Below are 10,865 nucleotides of genomic sequence, written 5' to 3'. Positions count from 1 at the left end.
GCTTTTGGCATTTCCAGGATCCCTTCCAAAGTACTGCAGGCTGAGAGGGATGAATGACACCTGTCAAGTCGTGCTGCTCGCCCTAGGGTGGGAAGTAGAGCAGATAGAAAAGTCTCCTCGGAGCAAGGCGCCTCCCATGATTTGTCGCTTCCTTTAGCAGGGCTACAAACTGCACAGATCCCGGTAGGAAAAGTGTCTGCCCCGCTCCCCTCCGCCCTCCAAAATTTCCCGGGTGCCTTGATTTTAGAGGGAGAGGTTTGCTGGGATGGGGACGTTTCGTTGCCAGCAGCAGCTGCTGCCTGGGGGCCGGGTGTTTGGAGGTTACAGCGCGGCTCTGCGCTTATTTTCCGAGGCGTCCCCTCCTGGAGCAGCGGCTGCCCCCGTAGCTGTGCGGAACAAGGGGGGAGCTGCCTGGGGATGGGGCTGCAAAGCAGGGCTCTCGGGGAGGAAAAAAGAGCAGGACCCGAGCATCTGGAACACACAAACCTTTCCCAAACCCTGCCAAAAGCGGAGGAAGGCTCCCGGCTCCCTGCCTCGCAGGCGGGGACCCTTTGTTCCTGCATCCCTCCCTCCCCGGGCGGGGGCAGCGCAGCGGGGCCGGGGCAGGAGGCGGGGGAGCGGCGGGTGCGAGCGGCTGCAGAGCCGGGCTGGGGACCCCGCCCTGAAGCGGCTGACCCGAGGTACTGGGAAAGAAATACTCGAGAGGCAGAGATACGGGAACCGCGGGAGGGGGGGGGGAGGATGGTGGGAGGGATGCTCGGCCACCCCACCCCGCCCCGACCCACGGTGGCGCATCCCCCCCAAAAAAAAGGGATGCGGAGGGGAGCTCCCAGCCTTTACCTGCCGTGGCGGTGCGGTGCGGCCGCTGTCCCCCCCCCCCGGGGCTGTGTGGCCGCTGTCCCCCCCCGGCCGCCGCCGTCCCGCTGTCCCCCTGCCATTGGCTCCGTGCAGCGGAGCGGCACCGCCGCCCGCTATAATACCGCTATGCCCGCCGGAGGCGGCACCGCACACGGCTCCGCCGAAGCCACGGCGATGCCGCCGCTCCTCCTCCTCCTCCTCTTCCTCCGCCACCACCTCCTCCTCCTCCTCCTCCTCCTCCTCCTCCCCCGCCAGGCGCCGCGCCGGGTGTAGAGGCGAGCCGGGCTGTGCCGTGCCGAGCCGTGCCGGGCTGTGCCGCGCATGCCGGGGGGCTCCCGAGCGGGCCCCCAGTGTCCGGGGAGCCCCGGCCCCATGGAGTGCTACTACATCGTCATCAGCTCGGCGCACCTCAGCAACGGGCACTTTCGCAACATCAAGGGAGTTTTCCGAGGCCCCCTCAGCAAGAACGGGGACAAAACTCTGGTAATGGCTTCTCCTGCCTCCCCCCCCAGCCCCTACCCCCCCCCCCCCCCCAGCCTCTCCGCGCTCTCCTTCTCCTCGCAGCGGCGGCTCCAGCGAAATGGAAATTGCTGCGTGTGCGTTAGCGCCTGGTGCAGGGAGCTGGAGCCCTGGCCGGGCTTTTCTTTTTAATCTTATTTAATATTTCTGTACGCAAATGGGCGTGCGGCGGGGCCGGGGCTGAGCGCTCCGCTCCCCCGGGGGGGTTCCGCGGGTGCCGCTCCCCCCTGCGAGCCTCCGGGGCTCCCCTTTGCGGGGCCGAGCATCTGCAGCCCGGCCCTAGAAACGCTGGGAATGGGCGCCCCGACCCGGGCGGGGGGTTACAGCCCCCGGCGTGGAGTCCAGGAGGGGCTGGGGGCATCCCCCGGCCACCCAGAGCCGGCGAGGGTCTCCAGGGGGCTGCCAGCTCCCCGGTGCGCGGCGAGGCAAGCGGCAGCCGAAACTTGCACACTTACTTGGGCAGGAGGATTCGCTTGCTCGCAGGCAGCTGCAGGAGCGAGAGGCGATTGTGCTGGCTGCTTGGTTGGCCGGCTGCTCGGTGGGCTGCCGAGTGATTTTTTCAAACAACCCCTGGGTTTGGATGGAGTTGATCAGTTCTGACAGCCTGGCTCGGTAACTCCGTGAAGTCCACGCGGATGCTCGAGCATCCTGGCTCCGTGCGTGTCCTCGCACCTGCCGGCTTTGCTGCCTCGCAGCCGGTACCCGAGCTGGACGGGGCAAGTATTGAAGGCCTCAGCCCCACGCTGCCCGAGCCCTGCTGCCCAGCAAGGCGCTAGCGTGGCCAAGCAGGGCGGGCAGGGGTCCACAGCGTGGTGTGGGGCTGAGCCACGCTGCCCACCGCTCCCTGCCCCGCTCCTAAACCCCCCTCGCAGGGGATGGAGCTGGGCTCGCTCCCTCCCTGCTTCTTCCCTCGAATGCACGACCTGTGTCGACGGGGAATTTACTGAAGTGCTTAACGTTTTGCTAGAGTTGGCAAGCTTGCAATTTCTTCCTAAATAAAGAGATTAAAGCAAGGCTGAGCCAAGTCGTAAAAATAGTAACTACTACGAGAGAATCGGAGGCAGATTTTTGGACCGTTTCAAGTGTAAAGTTCCTGTTTTCATGCTGTAAATCTTACAGCAGTTCTCTTTGCTGTGGATTCCGCACATTTCTCTGTGAGGAAGTACATTCCCGGAATTTTAAACAAATATTTGTAGCATCCATGAGATGGCAATATGTGTGTAATATCTCCCTGTTACAGTTGCAAAACCCGGTACGCTTAGAGGAATTGCACAATACGTTGTCTTCTTTCTACAGAACAATTTCAGTCGAGGGGCTGGCAAGGCTGAGAGTGCTCTGGTGTAACTTTGGGACTGTGTATCACCCGGCAGCTCCTCGTGGGTCCTGTTTCAGTGGTGTTTTGTTCTTGTTTTGTAATTATTTTTTTTCTTGGTATCAGGAAACAGTCCAGATTTGTATGTTTTGGTGCAAATACTAGTGATCAAAGTCAGGCTGGTGTTATCTTGAACTTCAAATGAGCATATTGCATAGGCTTTGAAACACCCTGGAAAGAAATCTAACTCAACCCTGCTTTGCCGTGAGGGAGAATAGATGTTTGTGGGGGAATAGATAGCACTGCTCATGGCTTGGCTGTCAGAAACCTTGCCTTTAAAGCTTGTGCTGTGGGCAGCGAGCTGTGTAACTGGCGAAGTTCTGGAAGGGGAGGGCTCTTGGCGCCTGCTCCGTTGACAGCATAGCGGAGTCCCTGGCTATAAGATAAAGGGTCTGTATGCAGACACCAGGGTTTATTTGTGTTTGGGGGATTTCTAATATCAAGTAGGTAAAAAGGCTGAGTTGCAACGTGGCTTGGTTTGATAGCTCAAACTAACAGCTCTGAGGTACCCAAGTAGGTTTCAGACAGCTGCTATTGGGAAACCAAACATTAGATCTTTTCAGAGGCTTTCCACCTTACAAAGAATAAAAGCTTTATTAACACAAAGTAGGGCATGTTTTTGGAAGTTCTGATAGGAATGCAGCCCTTTTAATGGGCTCTTGGTATCTTCCATCCTAGAGTAAGCTTAGGAGAACCACCAATTTGTAAATCTAAATCTAAACACCAGAAATATTTCAGAGCATCTCTGACTTGGGCACATCTCCCCAGTTTGTTTGTCTGTATTCATCTGTGCTCCTAATCCACGCTTTCTGAAAACCCCCGCTCCCTCATAAGCTGGGGAGAACCTGAAGACAGCCTTTGTTCACACACCATGGAATCGCCTCTGTGTAAAACCTGGCAGATGTGTTTTAGCTTTGCTCCTTCTGAAGAGCTCTGACACTGTACTTTGGAAAGTAACAACGCTCCGTGTGCTCTGGGAGTTTCGTAGCAGGTAGGAAAGTGCTGCTCCTAGTTGGCTGATGAAGTTGGTTTTCTGTTTGTTCCTCCCCCCCCACCAGCTACTGCCCTGAAATTTTGACATCATCTGTGCTTTTGCATCACCAAAACACCCTGACAAAGTTGAATCCAGACAGTTTCTGGTTTTGAGATGGTTTAATGTTAGCCTGGCTGCAAAATCGGAGCTCAGAGCTCTTGAGGGAGGAAAGTCCTTGGGGCTCTTGCCTACTGTCCTGCTCTGCAGTGGTCGGGGATTCACCTGGACCTGCTTTGCTCTGCCCTGCTCTCGATGAGAGGACGCTGAGAAGTACTTTTCCCAATTGTTTGTCCCTGCAGGTGATCCTCGTGTGCTTGTCCTTTGGCTGTGTTCTGTTTCACACAGATTTAAAGTCATTTAAAGCTTTAAAAAGTTTTGGTTCAAAGCTTCCATAAGGTAACAGGAAGAAAGAGCCACAAGCCCCTGCTCCCCAGGTAGGGAGCATGAAGCACAAAGCTTTGTGCTTTCTATTTTGGTTTAAGAAAAAAAAAATGAGGAAAAGAGAAAGGGGTGGGGGGAGAGTGAAACTCTGCACAGATTGCCCATTAATTACCCTGAGAGCCCTGGTCCTTTGGTCGGGCAGGGAAGCAGGAGCCAGCACCCTTCTGCCCAGACCTTAGTGAGGGGAAGGGGGCTGAGAGAGGCACAACTTCCCTACGGAGGTGGGGAATGTGGAGAACAGTCTTCACTGTTCTCAATGGAGAGGATCGGAGGGCTGCTTTTTGGTAAAAAGGGCGAAACAGCAGTGCTTCTAGTGCCTTATTGACAGGCACGTCCTTTCCTGAATGTTTGCCTAGCTGTAGTGCCCACTGAGAGCAGGTATCTGGGACTGGGTTGTTCAGGAGATGGAGAGGAGTGGGTGAGGGATGGGGTTATGAAGTTACAAAGAAAGGGAAGGCCACGGCTCTGTCAGTCGAGAAGACATGGAGGGAAAAGCCGCACATGGAGAGAAGGCACGAGAAGGAACAAATCAGCGTGGATTTAGGCAGTCTGAGGAAAACGGGCTGCTGTGAGAAGCACTTCTTTTATTAAATAAGAAAAAAACACTTGTGAATGAGCCTTGAGTGAGACAGTGGGCCAAAAGGAGGGAATGCACATCTCTGTACGGTCCTGGCTAGCTGGTGGTACAGCTTTGCCATGTATGTGCTCCCGAACGGGCCTGCGTCACCGCTCGGTGTGCGAGGGCACGCTTACTCCCTTACAATCCATTGCTCCGTACCAGGAAAATAAATAGCAATTACCCGTTGACGTGAAAGACGCTCGACAGATGTGGAAGAACAGCATCCAAACTTACAACATTTCTTCAGAAAATGTGGGAGTTGCATTAAATGGAAGCTGTGGTATCTGGGCTCTTGAATAAGGCGTTATTTTCCCCATGGCAGCATCTGCTATCTGAAACAGTCTTCAAGTAGGTGCAATCTCATAATGATAGCTAATCTGCCACTGGAGTACTCGGCGGCGTATCAGCTCCTGAGGAAAGATGCTGTGGTTGGTTTTGTTGGTCTGCACAAACAGATCGCTCTGTCTGTCGCGTGGCAGACGTGTTTTGAGGAAGAAACTTGCGACTTATGATGCAAGTCAGTAAAATGCAACAAAGGCAAACAGAGCTCTGATGCTCTTCCCATGTATTAATGCAATAATGCTCATGCCTTGGCGTTTCAGCAGTGAGCGCAGGCCTGATTGCTTGGCCATTTATTGTTGGGCTTCACGCTCAGGGACTTCGAAGCTTTTCCCAAGTCTCCTTTTCTTAGCAGTAGCCATTTATATACCTTGCCACTTGCTACAGCTCTTCCTTTTGTCCATGGGTCTCCTAAAGTTTTCATACGTGTAGCGCGTGCTGCTTTATGCCTTGTGTTACAGAGGTCAAATGACACTGGTCTTTCATTGTAATTCATCTTCCTCGCTGTGGTGCTGTGTTGCAGTTTATAATCTCAAAAAGTATTGAAACTTGTGTGAAAGAATAGCTCTCTGGAGGGAGAAATCGGTTGTTTGGAGTCACAGCCACGGGTGATTTGCTAAATCTTTAAAACGTCTTTCAGAATATAAACCAAAAGGTAGGTTTACAGTGATGGAGAACTGGCCACAGAGGGCTTGTTCATGATTTTTAATTGGACATTTTCTCTAATGGCGATCAGAAGTAAGGCCCTGTTATTGCCCAAAGGGCTCTGTGAAAGAGTTAGACCTTTGGGTGGTTTCAGTGGCTGCTCTAAGTCCAGTTTTAAGTCAGTCTAAGTGATGCTGATAGAAAGGGGGTAAGATAAAAACTTTCCTGTTGAGCACATAGTCCAGGGGCTGGAGTTTCAAATGGATTAAACACAGAAATCCATTATGATGTATGGCAGTAACATGCTTGTCCACTCTCTGTGTCTGTCTGCGTGTACATACATGTGTACACATTTTGGTTATGAAGATGTACACTGGCTTATAAAGACGTAAACAGATTGTACACAATATATATATTGAAGTTCTAGGCTTTAGTTATGCTTTTATAAAAACTCGATGGAGTTCAGGAATCGATTACACTGGTGTATTCTGAAAATGCCATCTGTTGTTCAGGCTGTCTGTTGTCTTTCTTTTGCATTTTGTGGAATACTGATGTATTTCCAGATCCACTAAATTAAACGTGGTGGTGGACATAAAGATGTGTTTTATGAGAACGTATATATTTATATGTATCTGGAGAGAGCTCCCGTACCACGAACAGTATCTGAGTAACTGCAAAGACAGGAGCTGGAGGTGGAGCAGGAGCTGGCTGGGGCACTGTACAGCCAACCCTTCGATGTGGGTTTGCATCCTCATCATCTGAAAGGGAGTATTTGGGCATTTTGAACTGAACCTCATGTAAATGGGTATTTGTATACAGCAGTTGTGAGCAGTGGTACCAACTGCAGCGTGCACGTACAGGCTTGTGCCCGTGGAGTCACAGCAGTGCCATGGCCTTTCCTGGGGTGTGGCTCTAACAGTTGGACGAGAAGTTAGGTGGCCAGGCAACCTGCAAAAAAAATCAAGCTACATAGTGAAGTCTGGCGGAGCAGGACAAGAAAAATCACCTCTTACTTCTATAGCTTGTGTCCTGTGGAGATGTTAATGGCTTTGGTATTTTGCTGTGCTCGTGAGCTGAGCGTAGAATGTGAAAATGTTCACGTCTTTTCTGTGAGAGAACCTGAAACTTACTACAAAGTTAAAAATAAATAAATTCTCCCTAATTTAATTTTGATAGTGAATCAGTGTCATTAAAGTGTTTGAAAACTACTGAGAAAATAATGGAATAAGGTAATAAAATGGAAGTAACAGTAAAATCGTGTCTTTATTCTACTTCTTGCATTAATTTGTGTGAAGGCAAGTGACTCCTCACATTGTTTAAGGCTGTAGGTAAGCTCACTGGTTCTGAGCATCATCAACAGGATCGGTTCAGCCAGTTGAGTGAACAGGAGGCTATTATAACTTAAGTGCTTCTCTAAAGCAACTTGGAGAGGTCACAAGTCTCGTGCAGTGAGTATAAAATACTCTTGCTATTCTTGTTTTACTGTTTTCAAACCCAAGGTTGGTTTGTATGAACAGTATTCAGAGTAGAGGAAGGTGCTGACCTGCAGCGGTTGCTCTTGCCGTGAGTCGTTCTGCTTTTTTTTTTTTTTTTTTTTTGTAAGTGCAGTGTGTGCTCTGCACTGTCATCTACATCAGACTCTGTACAGGTGCAGGGTCTGGTCCAAAAAGTAGTAGGAGCTGGTGTCTGATGTGTAGCAGATTTAAACTGAGACTGTGTCTGATTCAAACAGAGAGTTACGACTGAGCTTTTGCACTGTAAAAGCTTATTAAATGCATGGTAAACTTCAAACACATCGGTATGCCGTGGAATGTAATTAGCCTATTACCATGGTTAAATTAGTACACTTGTTCAGATTTTTTTTTTTTTTCCAGATCAAGGCCTTAAAGAATAAGTCTGAGGAGGGCCTTTGCCTTGAATATTTTCTGATGCAAATGTCCGTAGTGATCTTGCAGCTCAGAGACAGAATATTAATTTTAACACGCTGCTTAAATACACTGAGTGGAAAACAGCAACTTGGTTCCTCTGTATTCAAAACCACGCGTATTTTTGGATTCGTTAGGCTTCTGAAACTGTCCTCATGAACTTTTTCAACGTGCAGGTTGCAACTCTGAAAGTCTCACCTCTTCTGTGGGTGGGGGAAACAGGCTGCTCTGCTGACTTTGCTGCCAAGAGGGATTCACCGCTGAAAAAAATGCTTACAGTGAGGAGCAGATCTGGAGGACACCGAAATCAAAAGTAGTCTTAGTTTAGCACAGCGGGTTTTCGAGCAGGGCTTTTGACCAAGTGTCTGCAAGGTCTTGGATGCCCCTACCTGGTGACAATTAAAATAATTCCTTTTCTGCATGGCACTTAGGCACAGCAGCAGGAACAAGGAGCATCTGCAGAAGCCAGTGCTGTTGAATAAGATGCATCTTGGGATACAGGAATGGGCTGGATAACCCCACAAAATCAATCCACAGTATTTTCTGTTTTGTAATATCTTAATACAGTTAATGAGGATGGCAGCCTTCGTTATTGCAAAGACTCTTCAACATACCCTGGTGGCAAAAGAAACTGAGCTGCTTTTTTTTTTTTTTTTTTTTTTTTTTTTCCCCTCAGTTGTTATTCAAATGTGCGCATGGGAGAGGCATCGAGCAGTCCTAACTTGGCTGTATTGGGCCAATTGCTATGAACAAGCACTAGTCAGACCCTTTTTTATTTTTCCACACAGTTTTGGAGAGAGAACAAATGCTCTTCCTCCAGCATCCTTGAGAGATGGTTATATGATGAGCTGTGGCATGATGTTGTTTAAAAAAAAAACAAACACAGAGTAAACAAAACAACATTTACTCACAAGGAGGCACAATATTTGTCATGTTTAACCTTGTTTTTCCAGTACAGATAAGAAACTGCCTGGAGGCATGAGGGAGCTGGAATTGTAAACTCCTACTGTAATTAATTTATTTTGTTAAAATGTATTTGCAGTTCCCTTCCTCCGAGGACTGGCTGTGGCAGGGGCACGGGCTGGGCAGAGGGTTTCTTTTTGCCCTTGGCAGAGAATGGTTTTTCCAAGAACCCAAATTGTGTGTGGACATGAATTCCCATGCAACCCTGCTTGTAAATTAGTTCAGAGAGCAAATTTCCAAATATTTTCAAGATGGGAATGCGGGTTCCAACCCCATGGTGGTAGCTATACAGAGAGTTGTCAGAAAGGAAATGCCATTTCTTCTCCCACTGCTGTAGGAGCAAATCCTCAAATAAGGCCTGGGGGGGCAACACTGGATCCCCAGCCTGGCATTGCCGTCCTGACAACAACCAGGGGGTTCACTTCAGGTTCTTAAAAAATGCCTTGGAAAATGGTTAGATTTAGCTTGAGGAACCAGGAGAGATTTTTTTTTTTAGTCTCATCAGTATTCTCAGTTTGTACAAAAGACTTAGGAACATAATTTGGACTGGTCAGGCTTTTTGTCTGACCATGCTCATTTGCATTTCTTTAAAATGACTTTTTTTTTTTTTTTTTTTTCTGTGATATTTTTAGAGACTCTCCGTTCCGCAAATAGCAACTGATGAGGCTCTGGGGCCCAGCCCAGCTCCAATATTGAAGTTGTACATTTCTCACATCTCACATTTAGCCACTTTACTTCTGTTGGTCAGGTCTTGGCCAGGTCTTCCTCTTAAAACTTTTTTATTGCAAAATGTCTGGTAGAATTTGTCTCTTCACCTATTAGAGATAAGTTTCCTGGAACAGGAAAGCTGCCTCCCTTCCAGCTTACTGATAACATCCTTCCACAGCTAATATGAATCAATGCGTCTGAGACTGTAATTTAAAAAATAATTATAATAAAATTCTTTTACTGTGTGTAGGTGTCCATAAAGTTATAGTAAATACACTTATAAATGGATTTACACTGTGGAATGTAATTGGTCTTTTAGGGTATCTGTTTAAATAGCTGCAGTTCCCAAGTATTTAATTTCTGCTGAGAGTGCCTGCAACAGGAGGCCCCAGCACCCATTAGCGGATAGCACGGCGACTGCTGCTTCAGAGTTTCATAAAATGGCTGGAGATAAAAATGTGGGGACAACCCTTGGTCTGTGTGGGGTTTTGATGTATAGAGAGGGTTGGCCGAGCAGTCAGTGAAAACCACCTGAGCCTACATCTTTAAAGCCAAAAGCTTTTACTTTTTTTACTGTGCTTTTACTCACAGCACAGTACACTAGACCATAGCGTCCAATAATTTATTTTTATTTTTTTACAAAATACTGTATTTTCACCAAATGTTCTTTATTTAAAAAAAAAAAAGTTTCAGTTTGCTTAAAAGTGAGACTTAATGTAATTACAGGAAGAACATTATGTTCTTTTACATGAGCAGTAAACAACTTTAAATGAATCAAACAGATTTTTGATAGACACTGCACTTTGAAGAGCCTTTCATGCAGCTTATTCTTTCTTAAAAATGTAGTTGATGTTTTAGAATATTCTCGGGTTAAGAGAATACTCTGATGAATAGATTTGGATTTTGCTTGTTCTTTGCATTGAATTTTCTAATAGTGATACTGATTTTCTGATAGTGAAGTTTGAGGGGGAAAAAATCATTCAGCAGGGAGAAAAATCAGGATAATATTTGCTTGCCCTTCCACTGTGCAAATGAGCCTTTAAATCATCCGGCAGCTGTGTGTTTGGCAAATAAGTGAACTAGGAGGTAGAATTAAGGTCTAGAAAGAGATTAAAAGAGTTTTAAAGGAATACTTCTGGGGGTTTACGGAGCTGTAATACTCATGGCCTGGTGAGCAGAGAGCTTGCTACCAACAGGATGCCAGAAGTCCCTGAGCTTCTTTATGAAACACCTGTGAGAGCTCATGGGGACGGAGGTGGAGGTGTCAAGGCACCAGAACTGGAAGAAGTCTGCCGAAATGTGGTGGTAGCTGTAGCTACGGGCTGCCCAGGGTGGACCTGCAGAGCAGAGGTTTTCGGTGCACTTGTGGTGGAGGGGAAACCACACTGAGGTATGGGAAGGTAACATAAATGCCCAAGCTGTTTGCTACAGAGAAAAGGAGAA

At 48.2% G+C, this 10,865-nt stretch overlaps 1 protein-coding gene across 1 annotated transcript in view; it reads left to right on the top strand.

The window, feature by feature from the left end:
- Positions 1-976: 976 nt before the first annotated feature.
- ZNF804A (zinc finger protein 804A) overlaps positions 977-10,865 on the top strand; it is a gene marked incomplete at its 3' end in the record, with an annotated part of 145,403 nt that continues 135,514 nt past the window's right edge. Inside the window, exon 1 of the mRNA XM_084288831.1 lies at positions 977-1,341. Coding sequence (XP_084144957.1) covers positions 1,180-1,341 — 162 coding nt within the window. The 5' untranslated portion in view covers positions 977-1,179. The remainder of the gene's footprint in view (positions 1,342-10,865) is intronic.

The sequence above is a fragment of the Netta rufina genome (assembly GCF_964035555.1).
Source record: "Netta rufina genome assembly, chromosome: 6".
In the NCBI taxonomy this organism is placed as follows: Eukaryota; Metazoa; Chordata; class Aves; order Anseriformes; family Anatidae; genus Netta; species Netta rufina.
The sequence above is the reverse complement of the archived record's forward strand: the minus strand, read 5'-3'. Positions and strand labels throughout refer to the sequence as shown.